This window comes from Mytilus trossulus, chromosome 13, assembly GCF_036588685.1.
Source record: "Mytilus trossulus isolate FHL-02 chromosome 13, PNRI_Mtr1.1.1.hap1, whole genome shotgun sequence".
NCBI lineage: Eukaryota > Metazoa > Mollusca > Bivalvia > Mytilida > Mytilidae > Mytilus > Mytilus trossulus.
The window spans coordinates 1,330,810-1,358,622 of NC_086385.1; the positions used below are offsets into that span (position 1 = coordinate 1,330,810).

A 27,813-nucleotide genomic window follows, 5' to 3' on the forward strand; every position below is an offset into this window, starting at 1 on the left:
TTGCCACCATCTTACGGTGTTTATATATCTCAACTTGCACGATTCGCTCGTGTATGTAACAATGTTTTAGATGTTAACGAGAGAAATTCATGTATTACTGAAAAGTTATTACACCATGATTTCCGATATCACAAACTAGTCAAAACATTTACTAAATTTTATCATCGGTGTAAGGACATCATTCGGAAATATAGCTCAACATGCAGACTTCTTATACGTTCGGGTATTTCACATCCAATATTTTATGAAAATATTCTTTATAAGGCACACAAATGTCAGTATTCACCTCAGAAGCTAACACAACCTTTAAATAGACTTATTAAGAAGGAATATAGTTACGATACTGTTTTCAGGTCATTAAAGATTGCATATTTTGGCGTTAATATTGATTCACTTATAGGGTCTTTGCATCGGAACTAAACACATTTATTATTAATAAACCAGTTGTTGGAATGACACGGGTTATGTTCTTCTCATATATTTTATGATGGTACGATACTAAATCCCTCACGGGGAGGATTGTGCCTGAAATTCATATGATGAAAACATAATTTTTCAATACATTTAATTGAGGTCTGGAGCTTGCATGTCAGTTAACCGCTAGTAGTCTGATGTTATTTATGTATTATTGTCATTTTGTTTATTTTCGTTGGTCTTCTGACATCAGACTCGGACTTCTCTTGAACTGAATTGTAATGTGCGCATTGTTATGCGTTTACTTTTCTGCATTGGCTAGAGGTGTAGGGGGAGGGTTGAGATCTCACAAACATGTTTAACCCCGCCGCACTTTTGCGCCTGTCCGAAGTCAGGAGCCTCTTGCCTTTGTTATTCTTTTATTATTTTAACTTTTACTTTCTGGTGTACAATTTGGAGTTTAGTATGGCGTTCATTATCACTGAACTAGTATATATTTGTTTAGTGGCCAGCTGAAGGACGCGTCCGAGTGCGGTAATATTTCGTTGCATTGAAGACCTGTTGGTGACCTTCTGCTGTTGTCTGCTCTATAGTCGGGTTGTTGTCTCTTTGGAACATTCCCAATTTCAATTCTAAATGTTATATTCGTGTTGTTCAAGATATTTGTTCTGTATCATACACATTCCAAAAGCTGTAAAACCTCAGAAACGATAGTTATGGTTTCGACATAACATATTTAATATAGTGAATTATTTGAAGGCCTCAAAAGATGAAATTAATTTGCTTTTAAAAACAGTTACATTGCTATCAGGAAACTCAAAGTGACAATATTGTACATACAAATGTATATATGAGTTCCATCCTTTAAATGATGATACAGCTGTAATAATAGTCAATAAAGCAACAGAAAAAATCCGGATAAAAAAAATAAAAAAACCGTGCCCAGCGTTTCTAGTCATTCAACAGACGCACGAATGAGCATCGAAGTGACTACATCCGCAAGCTCTACCTCCCCGTTAATCGCCAATTTAGAGAACCTGGGCACCTATAGTTTGATCTCAAAAACCTTATCATCACTGTCATGTACCGCAACGACGGTTGGTTAATGGCCGACTGACTTGCCCGAGAAAGGTTTTGGATACAAACAATAAAGAACATTTTTCTTAGAAGTCATTATTAAAAAAAATAGTCCTCCTCAAAAACAGCAATACTGTAAAAAAAAAATATCAGCATATTAAATTCTATTAATTTATATAACGACTACGATTAATATTTCAGTTTGATTACCATACTTCAACCACATTTTACATCTTACTAATGTTGGATATCTATCCAATCAAGCATGATATACAAGAGGGACATTCAAAATCGCAGATCGAAAACAAACTGACAACGTCATGGCTTAAAAGATGATCTTATGATGATTTGCTAGAGAGAGGTGTGATGCTCGGAAGCTACTGACCCACTAGTTCCAAATGGTTAAGTTGAAATCTTCATTATGTTAATTGTACGGATGTCATCACGATTTGGTTGACCATTACAGAACATCTGATTCACAGATGATACCGTATATGTATATAATTTCATATCTGCAATCATGTCCCCTTTTCAAGAATGTGACCTACACAAATAAACTTGCTACCGGTTTATCACTTACATAAGTAAAACGACGGGTGTCTTGTGTGGAGCAGAATCTGTTGATGAACACCCTCAGTTTTAGAGGGGTTCGTGAAGCTTAGTCGCTATCTTTTTATGTTGTCTTTTTTAACCTTGTCGTAGTCAGTTTATTTCGACTTATAAGTTTTAATGAATCTCACTCTGGTAAATGTCGCCCCTATCTAATACAAGTTATTCCAAATATTTAATATTTGATCATGATTTTACACTTTTTTGGTGATGTTGTACCCTTTTAGACTTTCTCTTTATATATAAACGAGTAACGACTCTGATAACAATTTGTTTTGCGATTTTATTTTTTAAGATTTCGTTATCCATCAAATTATACGTACCAGATAGAAAATGTGACAATGGCAAATAACCCTATTGGTATAGCAATTGACCCGTTATACAGCCATGTGTATTGGATAGAACGATATACAGGAAAGCTTTATCAGTGTAACATGGATGGATCAAATCAATTGTTAATATTACAAGATTATCCGATGTTTGCTTTAACATTAGATATTATTAACAGGTATATCATACATATAGAAAATTATAATTTAATAATTTAATTATGGATGTAACACGTCTTCTGATTGGCTGACGTTGGTTTGTTTATCAGCTCATAGGCATAATATTGTCATGTGAACGTGACATCATCAACGTTTTTCATGAATTCACCGGTTTACAATAGAATTTAGAATCAAATTGTAAAGAAATGACCGTAATATTTTCTCTACTCGTAATAACATAAAACATGTAAAACATGTGGTGAACACTTAAAAAAACACAAATGCTGCTTCATTGTTAATACATATCTTGGCCATAAAATATAGCGTTTATTTCTTGAAAAACAATTACAACAAAGAAACAAGGGAAGTTGTCTCATTGGCAATAATATCCCATCTTCTTTTTTATATTAATTGTGTCATCCTCACAAAAGACATGCATTTTACATCTATGTGTGGCATTTCATTTAATAATAGTTAAAATGGAAATAGTGTTTCGAAAAATTGCTTTCAACATTGCTTTTCTTTTGTACATAATGATACATTTTTTATATTGACAATGATAAAAAAACGTACAAACCGCCCTGTATTTTACTATGAATACTGCTTGCATCTTTCTGTAGTTTCGCACTTTGACACAAAACACGTATGCTCTGTGACTCAGTAAAGATTTCCTATAAAATGACATTACTCGACATAACCGACATATCTGACCGTATCTCGGCCTAATGCAGTGAAGGTTGGCGAAGGGGACAATAAACTGTATGAAGTTTTGACTCGTTGAATACACACACTTTGTTGGAATAAATATTATTTAAAAAACTAGCACAATGTACTATTTTTTTTTTTACATATTTTGTTATTAAATTTGCAGTCATTTCATAGAAAACGACATTAAAGGGAAAACTAGTAATTAGTTCAGTAAACGGTAATAAAACACACCGATCATTCCTTTATCATTTCAATTGGCCCGTATATTTATCTCTTAAACTGTGAATTATAAAAGCTGAGAAATCAAAATTAAGTTCGAACAAATGAAAATAATGAAATATGAAGAGTGATCATATTCACATTTTTAAGTTATAAGATTAAGGAAAGAGGTTCAAACACGCCGGAATGTAACAAGTTTATACGACTTGTCTCTTTTTCTTTTTAGCATAATTCTATAATTATTTCAAGCTACTTTGGCAAAAGAAAAATCAGATCACTGATAAATCTGTATCACCTTTCCGTAGAATTTTAACAAATGAATTTATGAGGACGCATCTATAGAACAATTATGATTACACTTTACTGAATCAGATAATTCTAATAACATATCTTGTCTTTAATTAATATGATGCATGGGTTCTAGGAAGAGCCCGTACACAGGTAGGTGTAATATAACGTCAATCTTCTTAAATTATGTTTTTCTAAAATAGTTGGCGTTTAATAACTGTCTCTCTTGGTCGCATCTTCTCGACACTAATATCTCAAAGATATCAACGGAATAGAACTATGGTCACTGTTGCTCTTGTTCCGTTTAGCAGTTGAACCATTGCCAATATTGGAAGACCGTTAGATGTGCGGGATGAACATTTACACAGTCCCGTCCGGTCAAAATACGGAAGTTGAATCCGATGCCTCTTTTATATATAATGTCTCGCTCTCTACACGTTAATGGTGCATAAAATATTTGCCACTGGACGTTAAGCAGCCAAATGTCAATAAATCGACAGTAGCGTAACTTGAATTTTATTTCTGGTGAGGCAAATGATTTGAATCCTGGCAGTTAAAGTCTCACCTGTGTTTAATCAATGGAAAAATCATACTGCCTATGAAAATTCAGAATTGTTGGAATTCTATCATTAAAATATATTTCTAGCGCGCATTTAATCAAACGATTCCAATTACACTTCTTTTTAAAGGCCTAGTTTTCAGTATTTGATTCGGTATTAGAATTAAGATAGGTTCCTGATCGACAAAATCATATGTATGATCTCTTCTAAAATGTTGGGTTTTTTTACACATTCATGACATTAGGGGATACTAAATTTAAGATCTACTATGTCTTCTTACTTTATTAATTTTACTTTTGTCAGCATGTATAGATGATACATGTAATACCATGGAGAACTTTATTAAGTCTTGTTTATATTAAAAAGGGTTGAAGAGTACTCCATAAAATGTAGGAATGCTACGTGTCTGTTCAAAACCTTGCTCACCAAAAGTAAGTTCGTTTAAAAAACGCAGCTATGACCCCTTGTTCGGATCAGTTGTTTTCAATTTACACTTTGTATGTTACTTAAACAAATATCCGTATCTAGCTTCCTATTTTATGGTGCATAAAATATTTGCCACTGGACGTTAAGCAGCCAAATGTCAATAAGTCGACAGTAGCATAACTTGAATTTTATTTCTGGTGAGGCAAATGATTTGAATCCTGGCAGTTAAAGTCTCACCTGTGTTTAATCAATGGAAAAATCATACTGCCTATGAAAATTCAGAATTGTTGGAATTCTATCATTAAAATATATTTCTAGCGCGCATTTAATCAAACGATTCCAATTACACTTCTTTTTAAAGGCCTAGTTTTCAGTATTTGATTCGGTATTAGAATTAAGATAGGTTCCTGATCGACAAAATCATATGTATGATCTCCTCTAAAATGTTGGGTTTTTTTTACACATTCATGACATTAGGGGATACTAAATTTAAGATCTACTATGTCTTCTTACTTTATTAATTTTACTTTTGTCAGCATGTATAGATGATACATGTAATACCATGGAGAACTTTATTAAGTCTTGTTTATATTAAATAGGGTTGAAGAGTACTCCATAAAATGTAGGAATGCTTCGTGTCTGTTCAAAACCTTGCTCACCAAAAGTAAGTTCGTTTAAAAAACGCAGCTATGACCCCTTGTTCGGATCAGTTGTTTTCAATTTACACTTTGTATGTTACTTAAACAAATATCCGTATCTAGCTTCCTATTTTATGATGCATCTTGGATTTGCATCCGATAACAACATCTTATTATGCTATGTTGTTCAATGTTACTTACCTTACACATTTCCGTTAATATAATGATTATTTCCCCTTTAAAATGAATTCAGTCACCCATTTTAGTTCTTTAACAATAAATGGATAAAATTCTCCTGGTTAGTTCACGTCAAGAGATATTAAATATATTCCCTGAAATTGTCTTTTGTATTTGGACTCCAATAGCATATCCGATAAAGAATACATTACAATCCATAATCGAACGCACCTTAATTCTCAAAAAAAAAACTTTTACATATAGCGGGATTTCTTTATCAATGCATTGTGTAATAAATGAAAAAAAAAAAACTTTTGTTTGTAATGTAAATGGAAGCGATAATAATATGAATTTTCAACCTTTTTAAGGATAGATTCTGAAAAAATCTGCTTTCGATATTTTCGAAATTGTCAGAAAAATATCCTTTTAAATATTTTCCCCGAAACAAATGTTATAAAAAGATTGGTACACTATAAAGAAAGACAGAAAAGCGTATAAGTGGGCGTTCATCTGCAAAGTATATTGAATAATCAAAGATAATTTGATACTTATACTAGGTATACGAAACGTTTGTTACATGATTTTATGTCAGTAAAATAAAAGCAAGAATCCGGAAAACCACGTGATCAATCAAAATGCATTATTTCTATCATGTTTCGTCATAATAAAAAAAAAAAAACATATGAACGATCATTCAAGTGTGGGATTTTAAAAGTCTTGGAACACTTTGTTTAAACTAGAGAGACGTATTCAATCAAATTTATGGTTGGCAATAACCCGTCCCATTACGTCCGTACGTCGAGTTACGTGCGTGTGTCATTTTATTGGAAATCTCTATTACGACTTTAGAGAAATACGATTTAATGATTAATATTAAAAGAAAGGTTCTGCTCAAAACGATTCGCCAGGGTTAAATCATCAGCCAATGGAAAGCAGGAAGACACAATCAAAAGCCAAACAGATTCTACACGTATGTTATCTTCTCTGTATATAATAAAATGTAGATGAATTCACTTAAGAATTAACTTAGGTGAAATTAAAAATATCACGAAATTAAAATTGATACTTTATGTTGGATGAGCAATAGTTAAAAAAGAAAATACGATTAAATTACTCATAAGTCATTGAGCTCCTTTTCGATTAATATAACAATATTCAACAAATCATACGTATTTATCTCCGAATAGATACGATATCCCCGGGCTTGTAATCATATCATCATTTCCTTAACAGAGGGTTGATGCTCACAAGGAAGCTATTAAACCAAGTGTTCCAAATCGTGAAGTTGAAATTATCCCTATGTTAATTCTACAGACGGAGATGGTCGAGTGTTATGGCATAACCGTTTCACAGATGATATTTTCTTTATGTCGTAACTGCAGTCCGCGAATATGAACTACCGAGTTAAACTATTCCGATTTTATAGAAATACGTAAACACTTTATCAGCTTTCAATCAGTTTTGTTTATTTTGTTTAGTTTCATATCTTATCTTATCTTATTCTGACAACTGACTCAGACTTCTCTCAAACCGAGTTTTACTATGCGTATTGTTGTGCGTTTGTTTTTCATACATTGGCTAGAGGTATAGGGGAGGGTTGATATCTGAAAAAACATGTTCAACCCTGCAGAAATTGCGGTTGTCCCAAGTCAGAAGCATCTGGCTTTTGTTAGTCGTGTAGTAATTTTTATTTAAGTTTTTTGTGTGTAATTTGGAGTTAAGTATGACGTCCATTATCACTGAACTAGTATACATATGTGTTTAGGGGCCAGCTGAAGGAAGCTTCCGGGTGCGGAAGTTTCTTGCTACAGTGAAGTCCAATGGTGGCCTTCAGATGTTGTCTGCTCTATGGTTGGGTTGTTGTCGCGTTGACATATGCCCCCTTTCCATTCTACATTTTATTTCTTACACAGTTTGTTTTTAGTGCCGTGTGGAAACAGTAGAGTGCCTCCCCGTGCTTCAGGTTTATGCTCTTGTATTATACTAGATTATGGAGTGTGTGTCCAAGCAAGAACTCTTCTTAGTTCATAACTTTAGGAATATTTATCAAAAAGTCGTATTTTAATATTCAGTCCCATTTCCATTCGTATTATTATTAACCAGATTTGTTATAACAGGAGCAACACGGCGAGTACCACATGTGGAACAGAATCTGCTAACCCCCCGGAGCACCTGTGATCACCCCCAGGTTTTAATGGGGTTCTTGTTGCTTAGACTTTAGTTTTCTATCTTGTGTACTATTATTTGTCTGTTTGTCTTTTTATTTTTTTTGACATGGCGTTGTCTGTTTATTTTCGATTTGTTAGTTTAACGATTGTCCCTCGGGTATCTTTCGCCCCTTTTCGAGATATTTTGTATAGTTTTGGCTGACTCGAACTTTCAACTTACCTTTGCATTGTTATTTTTTAGGTCTCCCAATCAAAAGAAAACAAATAAGTATTCTGATTAAATTTTGGCAAACTACCTAATATGAGCTATCAAATCTATGGACAAAAAACAAAATTGGGGTAACAAACTAAAACTGAGGGAAACGCATTAATTACAAGAGGAGAACAACGACACAAAATCAAAATGTAACACCCACAGAAACGGACTAAGCATTAGACAAAACCTGATAGGAATAAAAAATATAACAAAAGTACCGTGACACGTCTTATACCGCCTTAATAGATAGAAATTTCGGATCAAAAATCTTTTGTTTTGCATTTTTTAAAAGTAAGAATTGCTTTATATAGATGTTCCTCTTTCATGAAAATGTCCAAGTAATTTCACCATTTACATAACAGATGGATATATTACAGTATAATTGACACCTCACACAACGTTATACGGCGAGCAAGAATAAATGGGACTGAAAAACAGACTTTTACAGATGTGCATACACAAACAGTATCTGGTTTGAGTATAGGTATGATCATAATTTAAATACTACTGCGACTACCACTATTATTACTTTTAACACCTATTTTTTCTACTAATACTACTACATCTACCACTTTGATACGTTAAGTGTTTAAATTAGTCAAATGGTAATGTTTCTCTGTTAATCAAGGTTAAAATCAACAGCTTACATGTACATGGTGAAAACATATACACTTGGCAGACGCGATAAACAGTTATCTTGACGATACCGGTGCCAAGCCGTTTGCAGACGCTTTACAAAAAATACCACCACCGGAAAGAACTAGTTTTGTTTAATATAAAGTTCGAAACGTGATTGCTTTTAATGAGTAAACATGCTTACAATTTGAAAGTTATTTTCTCATATTACTTTTACAAATAGACAATAAACACAAAGGTTACACATATGTGACATGCAATAGGTGCAATTACATGTTGATGTATGTTAAAAATATAAAAAGACTGGTATACAGAGCTATATAACACATAATTATGATTACAAACAACGTCAGTGTCTAGAATCTATACTTCAAGACCATAACGTATAATCTTTTATGTTGATACTGAATAATAATAAACAAGTCTTGGTATCTTGAAGTTAATTTCGATAAAGGACGAGGTGTATTTTAACATAACCATGAGTTATTATCCTTATGCTCAGATACTAGTTATTGCTCACAAAGTCTGAAGAGCAACTGCAACCTCGTGTGAATGCCGAATTAGTTGGGAAATATGTATCTCATATTTAGGTTAAAATGATATATTGCTGATAAGGTATGAGACATTTATAATTTCAAAATTAAAATCGTCCTTTTTATCTTTAGGGGCCGAATTTGCCCGAGTTGTTTAAGGAGTTACTACTGTGATCACTAGCCGATCAACATTGCTGTTGGGAGTTCGAACCCCGCTGGTGCGGGTGCACTCGACCTAATTCCTAATTGACTAGGATTGTCAATTTGCCTATCGAAGGTCGGTTGTTTTTACGGGCACTCCGGCTTCTTCCACCAATAAAAAAACTGGTCGCAACGAAATAGTCAAAAAGTGGTGTTTGGCGTGGCGTTGTTAAAACGCCAAAATAAAAAAAAAACAATATTTGTGATAATAGATTCATGTTCTGAGATGATCGCTTAATTCAGGGTATAAGTCTTTATGAGAGCATGTGACACACATACACACACCAATAGATGTAATAAAGTCGTTGTCTTGTGGACGATCAACATATATTCTTTCAACTAAAAAATGTAGATAACAATTAGTAACCTTTAATTAATAAACATAGACAATGATACAAGTTAATTTTTTTGCGAATGCTTGAAATTAATTTTGATAAAACAATTTTCATATCAGATTTTAATGAAGGACACATTTATTGGATGGAATATATAACTGGTGATTTGATGTCTTCAGATGTTAAAGTATCACAAGTTTTCATGACGAATACTGCCAATACAAATAGAGGCATACATGCATATCATAACATAACATACTGTTCAAATGGCAATCAAATACTAAAGGTCATAGTATCATCAACAGTTACAGCGAATATCACATACACAGACAAAGAACAAATTTATAGTGTATTTATTTACAGTGAAACAAGTTAGTATGTTATTCAGCATTTTCTTTTCTTTTAACACTTGAATGTGTTTTTAACGCAATGGATTGCTATTTAATTATATAATTGGTACGTACCATTTGCCCCGAAATACTTGTAACTTTAAACATATATTTTACAGTTGATTTCATATGTAATATCATCTGCAATAGAACGATTTTTATATAAAAACATGATTAGATACATTGTAGATTAAGATATAAGTTTTTAATTTTTAGGATTTTTATAATGCAAACAAGCAGTTGTCTTTACATACTTCATTATTTGATTTGTCTAACGTGTTAATAGTGTTGTGTGAACACACTTATATAAATATGTAACTTTCTATTTTCTGAGAATGTTAGAACTGCTTGATGTTACCGCTTCCTAGCATATGAGTATAATCAACATCTAGATAATGCTTTGACATATGTAATTTAATTTGCTTCAATTACAACTAATCCAGAAAATTCAATTGAAGATTCAAATTTGTCTTCGCATGATACCTATTATTGGAATTAGCAGTTCTTTATAATATCAAATTAATATTAAAATAGCATCCCTGAAAAGTTGTATATTTATAACATGTTTGAAACTGTATTATTCCCTCGTCAGTTTTGCCGTTCATAAATGTCACAATCGTTTTGTATATACACAAAATTACATAGTTAGACGTTAAATAATGGATATTTGTTTAAAGATTCATTCACATTTAGAAAATTTAGAAAATACCCATTTTCAATACTGTAAATGCAGAAATTATTGCTGTGTTTGTCGTTATTATTGCAATAATTTAAAGTCTAAAGAGACAAAATCGCAATAATAATTGATCGCAATAATTTCTGAATTTACAGTATATGTAAATGTATTACATTAATGTTCGCATTGCTTTTAATTTTGAAAGTTTATCTGTGTTTAAAGATATGGTTTTAGTTAAGGTAGGTATGGAAAATACAATTTTAAGGTGATACCTAACACTACAGAGAGATAACTCTGTAAAATCATTTAAACGTTTTAATTACGTTGTGTTGTTAAGGGAATATTAAGCTTTTCGATGATCAAAATAAGTGTTTGTCAAACTGCTATATAACAAGTGTAATTTTTCTGGTAAAACGGTTGGTTAAAATTTTTTGAATTTTAATATTTTTGTAAAAGGGTCAAAGTAAATACTTTGTCAAAATTTTAAGAAAATTAAACGAGCCAAATTAATTATAGTTAAAGTGTTGGGTACCACCTTAAGTCCAGTCACAGAAAATTGTGAGTATGATTTCTGTCTATTTATTAAAAAAGGATGATTATTTTTTCCATTTTTTTTTTATTTTCAAAAATCTTTATCAAATCTATTATTGCATCCTGGAAATTAGTTCTTCGTGTAACTACATCACTTAAAAGTAATGATTACATAATTCATGATCATATAAGATATGATCTTGTCATGCATATTAAATAACCAATCTAAATTGATGCAGTAAACATTCGTTTTTTCGAAAATAAATTGCATATAAGTTAACAATGAAACGAAGAAAAAAAAAAGTAAACATCTTTTATTTTAGCAATCTTATGTGTTTAAATATATTGTAGTTTTCAATGAACAGAAAATGCAGATTACGAATGCAGTATGCCTGGGTGAAATCGACAAAACAGAAACACGATAATTATAACTGTATTTTTATCTAACACTGTAAGTAGTATGCTTTACATGTGTGCATACATCAATACATACACTTTAAGAATTGTTATATTAATTTCTAAGTTCCCAGAATCTGGAAACGCCGTATTTTATACTGACATTAATTGAAAAGACAGAACATAATTTAAGTAGTACCTACCATACGGTATGGGTTTCATATTGTTGAAGTCCATACATTAACTTACAATTGCTGTCATCCACGTTATTTAAACTTTGGTGGAAAGTTGTCTTATTTGCAATTATACCACATCTCCTTATTTTCGTATCAACTATAGCTGACCATGGTTTGTAATTTATTTAATAAGTCTGATTGTGTAGTAGGTTATATTGGTATAATCTGTATGTTTCTCCACAAATGCTCAGCCTGTTTCGAATATTGCCTCGAGGACATGATCAGACGTGACCTTCAAATATAGTCTTTCCTGGTCTACACTGGTTTTGTTCTAACTAAGCGCATTTATATATTGAGTTTTCAAAATTTTGCCAAGTTCTTTCAATTGGTAGTTTGGTTTATTTCTGTAAGGTTCAGTCATTCAGAATACAAAAGAAGTTCATTCAGACAAATTAATTCAGATAATACCTTTTGAACATGTCTGTGACTTTTTAAAATCAGCTTGGATTTTAATAGCAACTGACAGCTTTCTCAATTTTATGTATTGCACCAAATTACCAACTATTCTTGCATTTTGTAAGATTATTATCTAATGTCATCAGGGTAGATACGAGTTACCAATGATTCTTCTTTTTGTGATTTTTTTTTGTCATTATGAGCACAAACAAGTAATTTAATCCTATTTTATAATATCAAGAACTCTATACTTTTTACAGCGGTGTTTTTATTTTCAAGTTTATTTCCGCAAAAGTAGATACTCGCAAATTCATATACAAGTTACACAGAAATAAGAAGAAGTGGTGTGAGAGCCAAGTCACAATGTGTAAAAAGTAAACCATTGTCGTTCAAAGTATGGCTCAAACACAATAAAAAAAATACTTTTCATGTGCCCCTATGTATATACATTTAGTACTCGTACTATTAGGATTTAGGGTAAATACGTCTTTGCAAGTGACAAATCTACGACAGATCCATTCAACGACTCAGAAGTGAAAGGTGATGTATGGCTGAAAACACACATTACAATATATTCATACATACACTAAATGTCACAACAACATTGTTAAATGTACAAATTCGTTAGAGTAAACAAAAGTTTCTTTTTCCAGGATATCGAGACAATATTGCTTGTGCTGTGTCCAGAGCTCTCGACAAATCTGCCACCTAGACTGAACCAAAAATTAAAACTCGAGTGGCTTTATCCAGTCAATTAAATCTTAGGATCGTTTTTCATATATTGAATATGAGCGTTACCAATCCTGTATAAGTGCAACTAAGATGATCAGACTACTAATATACCAATGTATTTTCATGTCAATATTAGTCTTAGACTTTTGAAAAAATGCACTTTAGAAGATAGAACATTCAATTATTATGTGTTGTTATTTCAGTGACTTTCAAATGTGAACTGTTTAAAATATTCTAAAATATGAATATAATTGAATTTTAAGTTTTTTAGTCATAGGCTGATTATTTTTAAATCATGATAAACTTACAAGGGACATAATTCTTTAAGAATGAGCATTGTAATGTGGCCGTTAGGATTATTATTTCATTGTTATTTCCCGTGATTAAACTATAAATTTCATATTTCTTCATTTAATAATTTGCAAGAAGTTTATTAAGTATATATCTATTAAATTGCATAGCTTTTGGTATTTGAATTCATTAGTTAAAGATAATTTTTTTTATATTCTTAAGTTAAATATTTGCATCGTCGCAAAATGTTTGGTTACCTTCTGTGAGAAACTTATATATTTTATAGAACTCGTTTTAGATTCTTATTTTGAATCCTCAGAGGACTGATATTCAATTCAACCAAGAAAAGACAAGCTTTCCAACCATCCGGGTAATACGGGTAATTTGAAGTCATTGAAAGCTCCATTTCTATTTACATTTGGCATATCATGACAAAAGTTGTACTTTGTTGATTAAATATATATATTTTTTTCAGTTTTTGGTTTTCATTTACTTAGATATTTTATAGCGCTGTTACATTTTGCATCCATCATCTCTGTATAAATTAGTTCACAAACCAGAACAAGCTGTGGTCTGCATCCCCGAATCTTCAGCAGAATTAATTATGCATAATTTGTGGTACATTTTCGAAATCGACTTCCTTTCAAATTGAAATAAGATTTGGATTAAAATATATTGTAATAAATAGTTACGTTTTGATGTATGCTTAACATCCAGTTGCAAATATTACATACATATTCAGGATGATAACAGGTACATTAAACATGCATATGAAGTAGGTGATAATCAGTTATAACCTACAAGACAATATATTGATTTTTAACTCACTTTTACCCTACTTTTAAGATAAAGAACCAGAGAAGCATCTTCAAATAGAGATGACCAAGAACAACAAAGACAATATTCATTTTTCTAAATGGATGCTTCACATAAATGTCCTTTGTGTTATCACGTTTATATTACGTGTTACAAAAAAAAAGAAAACAAAGGCAAGAGGGTCCTGACTTGCAATAGGCACTAAATGCGGCGAGGTTGAACATGTTTTTTGAGATCAAAATCACCTTTTATACCTCTAGGTTATGTAAAAAAAAAACACACCAAAATACGCACAGTAAAACTCAGTTCAATACAAGTCCAAGTCTGATGTTAGAATAGGAAACAAAAGAATCTAAATAAAATGACAGTAATACATCAATTCATAAAGGACTACTAGCAGTTACTAACATGCCAGCTCCAGACCTCAATTAAACTGATTGAAATAGTATGACCTCATCATATGAATCATGTGAATATCAAGCAAAATCCCTCTTGTTAGTGATTTAATATTATACCATCATACCATATATGAGAACATAACCCGTAGCTTGCCAATAACTGGTATCAGAATAAATATGTTTATTTCCCATAAAAAGACCCTATAAGCCAAAATATGAAATCTTGAATGACCTGACAACCGTATCGTAACTATAACCTTTCTGAATTCGACTGTTTAAAGGTTTTGTTAGCTTTTGAGGTGAATGCCGACATGTTCGTCCTTTGTTAAGAAAATTACCGTAAAAATATTGGATGTGAAATGCCCGAACGTATAAGATTTCTGCAAGTTAATATTTTGACTAGTTTGTGTTATCGAAAACCCTGGTGTAATAATTTTTCAGTACTACATAAATTTCTCTTGCTAAAATCTGATACGGTGTTACATACACGATCAAATCGTACAAGTTAAAATAAAATAAAAAAAACACACCATAAGATCGTGACAAGGGAACGTTACCATCTAAAAATTAATAATTAACCGCAAGAAATGAAAAATCATCTCTTTTATCATAAATTTCGGTATTAAGTTTCCCGTTAGTGATAAAGATATCAAGATCTAGGAAAGGAAAGGACAAGGCAGGGCGTATTGATAGTATTCACCTTACCTAAAATTAGTTCAACAGGATATTTTTTTTAGTAATCATACTGTAGACGTAATTATTGAGAGCAAATATGTCTTCCAAATATCTAAATGTATTGTTAACTTATGTATGTGACGTTCTTTCGATGGGTCTTTGCTAATTTTAGTCATAAATTGTAACTAACAATAACAGAAAGAGGTCCGTAATAAGTGGTGAACAGTTAGTCCCCATTTGAATTCCGAAAGCTTGACGATATACGGAATCTCCAAAGCGAACAAAAGTGTTATCTAATAAATATCTAAGGGCAGTTATATTAACAAAGCATGTCCAATTGACATAATTCGTTTGTGTGTTGTTACTTAAAAAAGATAGTTTGAACATATGTAAAATTGAGAATGGAAATGGGGAATGTGTCAAAGAGACAACAACCCGGTCATAGAACAGACAATAGCAAAAGACGCACCAACAGGTCTTCAATGCAGCGAGAAGTTCCCGTACCCGGAGGCGTCCTTTATATGGCCCTAAACAAATATATATATACTAATGCAGTGATGATGAACGCGATACTAAACTCCAAATTGTACACAAAAAACTAAAATTAAAAATAAAATACAAGACTAACAAAGGCCAGAGAGTCATGACTTCGTACAGGCGCAAAAATGCAGCAGAGTTAAACATGTTTATGATGTTTATACCTCTAGCCAATGTAGAAAAGTAAACGCATAACAATACACATATTTAAATTCAGTTCAAGAAAAGTCCGTGTCTGATGTCAGAAGATGTAACAAAAGAAAATAAACAAAAATCTGACTGTTTTAATGTCCATATACTTAGATGCATGATGTTTTTCTGTTTAGAATATGATGCAAAGTGGTATATGGGGTAGAAAATTAAAAACTTTGAGCAGATTCAAAATCATCAATATGAGCATGCAATTTATCAAGTTCTTCTAAAGAATTTTTTACACTCCAAAAATAATTAATTCCACTTTTCCAAACGCCTTAATTTAAAAATGTAGTATTAGGTTTATGATTTTACTTAACGTATTAGTAAGTAGAATAGACAATTTAGTAATGAAGCAATGGATTGAAGACGAAACAAATCTATATTCGTGAGTTATTTTGTGTAGCTTCAGAAGCCAGAGCATAGTTTCATTATATTTGGTTCTGCAGTTAAAGAAATAAAGAAATAGCTAACGGTTTATGATTATTACTGATGTTGTTTTCCGAAAATGGAGTCAGTTGGAATATTGGTGAATTCGTGATTTACTTTTGTAGAACCTTGATTTATTAGACAAACGGTAGAAGTGAGCATATGGAGTTACCGACAAAAAGGATTTTCAACCTCATTATGCTGCATTGGTTGATCTTTTCTTTTCACTGTAGTGCATCTGTAAACAATAGCACATTTTTTAAAACGATAATATATATTATTTTGTATTTGCTCAAGTATAAAAAGAAATTATATTACATACATTAACGTAAGTAACTAAGAGATATATCGTATCGTTATTATCATGTGGCTTGTTAACTTACAATATGCAGAAAAAACAAATATAACATTGAAGTATTATTTCAAACAATGAAACTCATATTAATCCAAGAAAATACGAGTTCAAATGAGAAAACAAGTTCAATTCTTACTTTTATAAATGATGGAGACAGATTTGAAGAACAATATCTTAAATTGTAAGCTTAAAACACTTATTACCTATCGTTGTTCAATATGGAAGTAAAATGCCATCATGTATAAACCACTTGCATACTAAATCAGACTTCCACAATACATAAATGTATGATAGTTATCAAAGGTACCAGGATTATAATTTAGTACGCCAGACACGCGTTTCGTCTACATAAGACTCATCAGTGACGCTCAAATCAAAATATTTATAAAGCCAAACAAGTACAAAGTTGAAGAGCATTAAGGATCCAAAATTCCAAAAAGTTGTGCCAAATATGGCTAAGGTAATCTATACCTGGGATAAGAAAATTCTTAGTTTTTCGAAAATTCAAAGTTTTGTAAACAGGAAGTTTATAAAAATGACCAAATTATTGATATTCATGTCAACACAGAGGTGTTGACTACTGGGCTAGTGATACCCTCGGGGACGAAACGTCCACAAGCAGTGGCATCGACCCAGTGGTGTAAATAGTTATCAAAGGTACCAGGATTATAATTTAGTACCGACTTTTGCACATATCTTAGATGTTCCTACAATTAATGTATGTATGTTTGTAACTAGTAAGGAATTTCCCCTTTAGCAATTCGAATAACTGAAAAAATAGACACTCAATAAAACAATCAACATAGTATCGCAATCAAGGCCTTTTGATACTTATAAATATAATTTCATTTTTTTTGCTATTCATTTATATCTTAACAAATTGATATAACACATGTCAAATTTCACAAATATAACCTCCTAGGTATTTTCCATTGTCACATCCATTATCATGGAACTTGTATCTATATCTAGCGTAGAAGAACATGCAGTCGTTTTCACTATCAAGTTGACTATCGGGTCCCTGATTAAATGCAAAGGCAAAATAAGTCATCTTTGTGGCTTTACCATGTTTAATCCATCTCCAATCGCCATTTGGTAGGTATCTATTGATATTACGTCCACCAACGTAGTAATGTATACCTATAAGGAAATCATCTTCATAATAAATATTCAATGACGCATGCATTTTGTTACAATGTAATCATTGGTGCTTTGTTAATCAATCGGAGCGTTTGGAAGAGATCTAAAGTAGCAACAAAAACATTTAAAGACATTTTATGAAATAAAACTACTAAAACATGTAAAACGAAGTAATTATTTTGTTTAAAATATCACAAAACTATGTGGATTCTTTCTTTTTTTAAGAGAACATGTCTTCGAGACACTGTAAAACATTTAAAATCCTGCTGCTTGCGTGTCAAACTGTATTTTACATCTCACTTGATAGTATAGTGCATTTATAGATTATCGTTCATCATCTCAACGAAATTGAATTTTCTCGCTTAACCAATAATAATCTGTTTGTCGCTATTTGACATATGACGACATTGTTGATTTTATTGACAACGGGCACGTACACCTTAACTTTTAAACAATAATGTTTCATTTTACACTAAAGTACTGAGAATCAAAATTGTCTGGGCTTATACACGCAGATATGTTTGAATGTGGATGAGCTAGAACATTCATTTGTGAAGTTTAGTAGAATATAACCGTCTGCTAGAGTTTAGACTTAACAATACAGATACTGAATTATTTTGTCGTAAGATTTTAAACATCCACGATTATATTTTTATTAACATAGTTCTGATTTTTTTAAGCAGCCTTATTATAAGTTATTAAGTATTTTTTAGTTTGGTAAGCTCCTCAGTGTTTGTACCTATTGTTAATATTTTGTCCTCGAGCATTACTGGGGAGACATTAAATTGTCAAAAATATTCATCGCAATTTGAACATGGATAAAAAGGTGTCTCACATAGAATTTTAAGTCATTTCCTTTTTTTTATATTATATATGGTACAGTAAAAGTAGCACAGGTATTGTTCTTATGAATGTTAAACAAAATTAATAAGATTGTCTTCATAATCAAAACGACAGTATAGTTTCCCATCGATAATTCTTAAATTGTAAGTAAACAATAATTTCTGCAAATATTTTGAGAGATAGTTACCTGAATTCCGCTTCTGAAGGAACAATTTCATGATCATGGCTTCTTCGATAGTTTCGAAGTTAGCAAGGTAAGCACCAGGGTTTGTACAGCTCGCCTGTGATATAAGTAAAAGTAAAATGACAACAATACATCCATAGAAAACTCAAAACGCAAAGTCCTTTTATAGAACGGCAAAATCAAAGTGCAAACACGTCAAACGTATAGAAAACAGCAGTCATATTCCTCATTCAGAACATGCATTTCCTTATGTAGAAAATGTTAGAATAAACCTGGTTTTATAGCTTGCAAAACCCCTGAATTATATGACAGTCTAAAACAATTCCAATATATTGACTACAATGTATGAGTATATCAAAATCAGGTATAAAGGGAAAACAAATATAATTGATAAAGTAACAGTAGTTTACCGTGGTTCGAAATTTATAAATCGATTGGGAAAAAAAGCAAATACGGGTTACAAACTAAAACTGAGGGAAACACATGAAATATGAGAGGAGAACTACAACACAACAAACACACAGAAACGAACTATAATACAACAATGGCCATTTTCCTGGCTTAATACAGGACAGTTTGAGAAAAACCTGTTTTTTTTTGGCCATGCCAAACCTCCTAGTTTTATGACAATGTTAACTATGACAAGACTACATGACAACACTACATGACAAGACTACATTACAATTAAATGGGAGAACACGTAGCACAACAAAACACGCGAATGCTAACAAAAAGGTACCAAGTTTAACATTTAATACTCCAGACGCCCATTTAGTCCATACAAGACTATACAGTGACGTTCAGATGGGAAAAAATCGAAAGCCAAAACAAAACAAATAGTAAACCATTTCATAGTAAAGCATTGAAAAATCAAAGATTTTAAAGTTGATATATTTTTTATGGGAAAATCACCATGAACATTTTATCAAAACACTTAATTACATGATACTTATATGTGGCTACCCGCTAAATTCACGCTTATAAAGCTAGCTTATGTAATATTGTTTAGCTTTTGCGTGATTTCCCTCTTATTTTCAGTATTTCATACTAAAATATCTCATCATGAATACCAGGATTAAAATATATTATTTTCGGCACGCGTTTCGTTTACAAAAGGTTCATCAATGACGCTCGACTCTACCAAAGTGAAAAAGTTCGAAGTTTAAGAGCATTGAGGACCAACAAATTTTTAAAGTTTTGTCATATACAGCTAAGAACATCTATTCATTTGTCATTTAGGGGCCTTTTATAGCTGAATATGCGGTATGGACTTTGCTCAATGTTGAAGGCCGTACGGTGATTTACAGCTGTTAATTTCTGTGTCATCTGATCTCTTGTGGATAGTTGTCTCATTGACAAATATACCAAATTTTTTGCATATATAGCCTTGTGTTCCCGTACTTTTTTTTCTATCTAAGTAATACATACAAATGCTGCATCACCAGATACGTTGTCATCCTTGATAGAATAACAACCTTTCCCTATCTTCTCGTATGGTTCTTCGCAGCTCACTGTTTAACATATAAAAAAAAGATACGAAAGATTTATAACTTCATAACTTTATATCATGTAAATTCATAATTCATATCTTTTATTACAATATGTACAATGTGCATTTACATGTAAATAACCTCTTCATAGACACAAAGATTGAAATTTGATATTTACGCCGGACGCCCGTTTTGACTATAGAAGACTCATAAGTGACGCCCGAATAAAAAAATGTTAAAAAGGCCTAATTAATATGTTGAACAGCATCAAAGATAAAAAATCCTAAACGTTTTGCCAAATACAACTAAGTCAAGGCAACAGTACATGTAGTATGCCACTGTTCAAAATTCATAAATCGATAAAGAAACAAAAAATCCGGGTGACAAACTTAAACTGAGGGAACCTATCAAATATAAGAGGAGAACAAAGGAACAACAGAAACACAACACAAACAGGGAACACACATAGAAACAAATGTTAATGTAACAACGGTCATTTTCCTGACTTGGTACAGGGTATTTTATGACAAAAGTGGTGGATGAATCTGGTTTTGTGGCATGCCAAACCTCCTTCTTGAATGGCAGTGTTAATTATAACATTTAAATGACAACAATACACGACAGGGTTACAATATATAAACAGGTAAATGGGACAACATATAGGAAAGAGAAACAAATGAATAAAAGTCTTCAAAAGGTAACAGGTTAAAAAATATTTGTTAACGCCAGACGCGCGCTACGTTCACACAAAAATATGTTCAGATGTAAAAAAGTTTGAAAGCCGTAACAACTACAAAGTTGAAGATCGCCGAGGACCAAAAGTTTCAAAAAGTTGTGAGGCCAGGGTTATCCGTCTGGGACAAAAACATCATTATTATCAAGAATAATACATAGTTTTGCTAACAGTTAATTATATAAAATGACTATACAATAGATATACATGATTAATTTGAAGTGGTGACTAGCTAAGGTAACACCAACAAATAGGTAGAAAAAAAACATTTACTTAGGCTAAACAATTGAAATTATCAATCTGGCAATTGATGGTAACAGCTTTTAGACGAATTATGTATGCATAAGTAAAAGAAATAAATTTGGCAAAAATATCTCATCATTATAATTAAAATAAAACCACATCTTTTTATTCTTCACATTGATCTAATAGTGTTTCTTTACTAATGCTTTAGCAATTATGGCAGAAAATGATGATTTCAAACATTGTTTTTATAGGTAGATTTAAAAGTTAGAGACATAGAACATGACACAAAAACAAATGTTGCAAACCTGTTGTTATTTGCATGCTTTACAAAAAACCAGGACAATATTTGATCTTTATAATAGCTACATTTCTAAAAAGTAATGTATAACTAACCATGTATCTTTGAGGCTATTACGTTTTTCAAAATTTAATTTGCTTCAAAGCATCTTGCGTATTCAAAGTTTCATATTTTAAATCAAAATGTGCTGCTTATTGTGTTTATAGTCAATAGTCATATTCCTGTGTATTTATGTATGGCTGAGGTCCTATTCATTTTCAAAATTTACCGCTATTTAATTTAGCAGTTGTTTGCTTTCAATAACGGTTATCGATCTACTTATCAGTCCGGATCCATAACGTGTTTATACTTAATAAGGTATTATCTGCATATACCCACATTGACGTACTTTCTTGTATCGACCTACCTCTTACACCCAGATATAAACTATGATATACCCAACAAGTAACATTCGATTTATTCACTTGCATCGATGGACGTACATGCTTACACTTGCATCTACAAAGTTTGTCAAACTATACACCTTGTTAAAACTAACCTCTGATCGAATTATTAAGCTATGTGGATTTCATTTTAAACTAAATGCACCTAACTTTTGTCAACATTATTGTTTGGTCTAACATTTTAACTCAATTGTAGGCTTTTTAACCTGGTTCCCTCTACCATTTCTAATAGAGAAAAGTTAAAAAAGAACATGCGCACACACTAAAAGGAAATTCATTTTTGTTTTCAACTGTAACAACATTTTGCTTTTTTTGAAATATTAAGGCTTTTCTACATCATGCATAGATTACCTTAGTTGTATTTGGCAAAACTTTTAGGAATTTTGGTCCTCGATGCTCTTCAACTTTATACTTTATTTGGCCTTTTTAACATTTTGGATTCGAGTGTCACTGATGAGTCTTTTGTAGACGAAACGCGCGTCTGGCGTATATACAAAATTTAGTCCTAGTATCTATGATGAGTTTATCTATATACTGTGAATTCATTCATTTTCGTGGATACCAATTTTCGTGGTTTAAAGAAAATTTGCCTATTCGTGAATATTCATCATTATCATTATTATTGTAATTATTATTATACAGTATTCATAACAGCGCATTATATAATATTAAAATTGCCCTAGGCGCGTTACAACATATATCTATTCACATATATAAGTATTACCAAAAAAATATATACGCCCATGTTAAAAACTTCTAAATCAAACAGATTTTAGAAATATAGCATTGATAAACAATAAAATGTATAAATAATGGGCATGATAAGATTAATAAAAAAATCAATGCAGCGAGAAACTCCCACATCCGGAGGCGTCCTTCGGCTAGTTATTAAGAAGATATTGAATCTGTAAAAAAATGTTAAACTTAAAAAATATTTGCTAATAAAAATTCGAAATTAACTAATAAAAGTAAGTTTAAAATTCAAAGTCTGCATGCTTTCCTTCAGAAGAGGATTATTCGTTGAACATCACAATTATTGGTTCTCCTGTACCCACGAAATCCACGAAATTTGATATCCTACGAATATAAATGAATCCACAGTACTAGACGTTTTCTCAAACACTTACCATTAACTGTATTCTCTATGACTTCCTTGTTAAAAATCTCTCTCAGTCGTTGATTCAAATTCGACATATTAAATTCAGCATACAGAGGAGCTGTAGCTTTATTATTCAGTAAAGGAATCTGTACGTTTGTTTTTCCGTCAGCGGCACAAATTGCGAAAGACATCGAGCAGTAGAAAAGCCAAACAACACTGTGCATAGCAGACATATTTGAAATCTGTGTACAACTGAACAGTGGAAAACTGTACGACTATGGACACAAGCCTATACCTTTATAGTGATCATTTGAAGTGCGAACATCCGAATATTGTAATTATGTTGTAATTTAACAGTACATGGTGGGCGTTGGTTCAACAAATGCATCATTGATTGTCTTATTGACTAGGCGTTATAGAGTTGCACCCTATTCATCACTTGTGTTATAGATATAATTAAAAATTGTACTTCATTGCTAATAAGTTAACTCCCAAGACAGTCGAGTGTCATCAAATATCAACCAATTGTAAGTGTTTCTGTGATTGGTTCGAACTTTAATTATAAGTGTTTGTTCAATTGCCATCAAGATTGAAGTACATTTGTAGTGACATGACAACATTTAATGATAAACAGAAACGATTTACGTAATTTTATGTCAAAACATCAGACCTAAAAATAAATAACCATGAAATTAAAATACATGATATAAACAAATTATATCTGTTTTTCAGTGTATATATATAGTCTCAAAACATGTTAAAGAAGCAACAGCAAAATCTTATATATATGAAAAGTTAAATAAAATTATGTGTTTAATTACATGCATGCATGCTTATGTTTGTTTGTGTTATGTTTTATTTATGTTCATTTATCCTGCAATTGGGTGTCCTACTATACAGATACAGCCCTACAGATATCGCTATGCTGTATCTGTATACTATACAGATATCGCTTTGAAGCTCCGCCCACTGCCGGACTGAGTATTGTTTGAACCTGTGTGACCTCAGAATGTGTATTCCAGTTGCATTCCAATGACGATGACAATTGTCGATTTCAAAACTTGAATGTGTATGATTGTGTTACAAAATCAACCATGTCAATTTCAGCATGCATGTTTAGTGAATGTCAAGTCTGAAGCGTAGGACAACTCGTACACTTCTGTTTCTGTGTGACCTCAGCATGTGTATTCCAGTTGCATTCCAATGACGATGACAATTGTCGATTTCAAAACTTGAATGTGTATGATTGTGTTACAAAATCAACCATGTCAATTTCAGCATGCATGTTTAGTGAATGTCAAGTCTGAAGCGTAGGACAACTCGTACACTTCTGTTTCAAATTTGAAATTGTTTTGTTATTTGTTTTTACTGTTGAAACTAGTTGTTATGTTGAAATAGACAATTATTCACCTTGAGCCATGTATTATTGTTGACCATTGGAGATTCTTTTTTTGTGAACCCGTCTTCAGCGTAATGTTTGATTTTGATATTACTACGAGGGCCTCAAGGGATTGCAAATCGAAAATAGATGCTAATATGTTAGTTTTTGTGTCTTTCAAAACACAAACAATATACAGAATTAATTGCAGGATAAAGACAATAACTGTTTAGTGTCTTTAAATATCAGCTGTATTTGTACTCGGCTCGAAACAGGTGTAGTAGCTCGCTAAAAGCTCGCATACACCTTGTTTCCTAGCCTCGTACAAATACAGCTGATATTTAAAGACACTAAACAGTTATTGTCTATGTACATGTACCACTGTCAAGTTTGTGTATATATTTTGTTTATTACATGCACTTATCTCACACATGATATTGTATCATAGTTTTTATAGTAATCATAAAATCATACAACTAATGAAATATGTTGTAAATATGAGGTGAAACAAATATATCTTCTTTTTGCATCTACGTAAAAAAAACATTCAAACTCAAAATTTAACAATGGGTGAAAATCTACATATAATACATTGTATAACTAAACTGTCAAGTTTATGCAAAAAAGGGAAAATAAAAAGATTACAATTATGGACAAAAAATCAAAAATGTAACATTCTTTTCATGCAAGAGTCACATTTTATAGAAAAAAAAATGAAAAATCAATAAATAATGAGTTTGATGGTAAAATGTTTCATAGTTATGGTAACACACAATCAAAAGGGGTATCGATCTATGTGGAAAAATAATTTAAAATGTAAGACAATAAATGAGATAAAAGATACAGAAGGCAGAATAATTTTGATGAACATAGAAATAAATAACAACATTTTTACTTTAATAAATGTATATGCTCCAAATCAACACAAAAACAGAAACAAATTTTCAAAAAGGTTCAAAATATAATTGAAAACAATCGCTTAGGTATTCTTATACTTGGAGGTGACATGAACGAAACCCTATCAATTAATGATAAAAAACTAATAATATTTCACGAAACAACAAACCAGTTAATAGATTAAAAAAATAATAAAGAACAATAATTTAACAGTTATATGGAGAGAACTTCTTTAAATACAAGTAAATTCACATGGAGAAGGAAAAATGATACAAAAATAGCCAGTAGAATTGACTTCTTTTTAATAAGTCCTGATACAAGACCGCATGTTATGAAAGCAGATATTCGACCTGCAATGATTTCATATACTGATCGCCAAGCCATTTCAATACAAGTTAGACAAAATTCGGAAGAAAGAGGCAGGGGATTCTTTAAAATAAATAATAGTATACTTAAAGAGCAAAATTATATTGATCTCATAAATAAATTAATCGAACAGTATAAATAAACAAACATTCACCAAAAATTTGAAAACACTCTGGGATATGTTTAAATTAGAGGTAAGAACCGCAACTCTAACTTACTGCAAACAAAGGTCATCTGAAAATAAAAATGATATGAAAAAATTTAGAAATAAAGTTAAGAAAATTAAATGAAAAAAACAAATGCAAGCCCAACTTTGGAAAAAGAAATTAAAACCATTGAAAACAAACTTGAAAACCTGTACTTAAATAAAGTTAAAGGTGCACACATAAGATCCAGAGTACAGTGGTTAGAAGAAGGATAAAAAACACTAAATATTAAAGGCGGTATGCTAAACAACGACTGGATTTCAGAAACCTATAATGTATCTCGTGGGATATGACAAGGGTGTCCATGCAGTTCTCTTATTTCCACAATAGCAGTAGAAATTCTCGTTAGAAGAAGGATAAAAAACACTAAATTCTTTCTGGGCCTTGAAAAATCAAGAAGATTTACCTATATTTGTACCTTTTTTAGCATATAGTTGTTTTATTGAATTAATTGGCTTATTTACAAAGTATGTTAAGTATAGTGTTCATCACCCTAGAAAAAATTGTATGATTTTATTTCATTAGTTTCTATAGAATACTATTTCTTTAGATGACAGGCATGTTAGTTTTTTGATTGGCACCCTCTACTTAAAATATTATATGATCAGCGTTGAAAATTTATTAAAGATTAAGTTATCTTTTTTAGACAGTTTCAAAGGGAGAAGCTATTATTTGAATGTTATAAAATTGAGAATGGAAATGGAGAATGTGTCAAAGAGACAACAACCCGACCATAGAACAGACAACAGCAGAAGGTCAACAACAGGTCTTCAATGTAGCGAGAAATTCCCGCATCAAGAGGCGTCCTTCAGCTGGCCCCTAAAACAAATATATATATAGTTATATTGTTATTCGTTGAATTGTGTTTCCCAGTATTTGGCACAACTTTTTGGAATTTTGGATCCTCAATGCTCTTCAACTTTGTACTTGTTTGGCTTTATAAATGTTTTGATATGAGCATCACTGATGATTCTTATGTAGACGAAACGTGCGTCTGGCGAACAAAATGATAATCCTGGTACCTTTGATAACTTTTATCCATCGTTGATTTCAAAATATAGGAACCAATCACTCAAAGTTAGAAAAGGTGCACGTGTGTTTCATCTGGTTTTAGTGCCTGAGATTGTGTGTTATAAGTTATTTGTATTTTAGTAACATATGGTTCTATCATGTGTCAACATACATGGCATACGAGTAATTTTGTTGGGCAAAACTCAGTAACATAATAGTTATCAATAATAAAGCAGTACACTTTCCGGATTTGTTATAACATGAGCAACACGACTGGTGCCACATGTGGGGCAGGATCTTCTTACCCTTCCAGAGTACCTGAGATCACCCCAAGTTGTTGGTAGGGTTTGTGTTGCTTAATCTTTAGTTTTCTATGTTGCGTCCTGTGTATTATTGCTTGTCTGTTTGTCATTTTTAGCCATGGCGTTGTCAATTTATTTTCAATTTATGATTTTGACTGTCCCTCTGGTATCTTTCGTCCCTCTTTAACAGTCTTTTTACATGATACTGATATAAACATGATCCGACATGTTAGACACAAATAGCCTGATAATAATCTTGTAGGTATTCAAGTAAATTATCTTATTATAAAGGTGTGAACAGTGATTAACATAACATTAAAGTTATGCATCAGTGATCATCACTGCCTCCATTTTTCCTGCCTGTAATTGTAACCACACAAATTTTCCAAAAATGT

The 27,813-nt window shown here is 31.7% G+C and overlaps 1 protein-coding gene across 1 annotated transcript; it reads right to left on the minus strand.

The window, feature by feature from the left end:
* Positions 1 to 16,184: 16,184 nt before the first annotated feature.
* LOC134694961 (uncharacterized) lies at positions 16,185 to 23,631 on the minus strand. Its single transcript, XM_063556084.1, has 4 exons — positions 23,287 to 23,631; positions 20,378 to 20,460; positions 18,953 to 19,046; positions 16,185 to 17,922 (listed from the first exon to the last, which is right to left on the minus strand). Exons 1-4 carry the CDS (start codon positions 23,489 to 23,491, stop codon positions 17,678 to 17,680), a joined length of 627 nt encoding a protein of 208 aa, XP_063412154.1. The 5' UTR covers positions 23,492 to 23,631; the 3' UTR covers positions 16,185 to 17,677.
* Between the last annotated feature and the right edge of the window lie 4,182 nt (positions 23,632 to 27,813).

What these genes read in the sequence shown, in the direction of transcription:
- LOC134694961 (XM_063556084.1), bottom strand. Translation starts at nt 23,491, where the DNA reads ATGTCTGCTATGCACAGTGTTGTTTGGCTTTTCTACTGCTCGATGTCT. An exon ending in CATAGAGAATACAGTTAATG is followed by an intron (nt 20,461 to 23,286) that starts GTAAGTGTTTGA and finishes TATGTTAAACAG; the next exon opens with TGAGCTGCGAAGAACCATAC. An exon ending in CCTTCAGAAGCGGAATTCAG is followed by an intron (nt 17,923 to 18,952) that starts GTAACTATCTCT and finishes ATTTCCTTATAG; the next exon opens with GTATACATTACTACGTTGGT.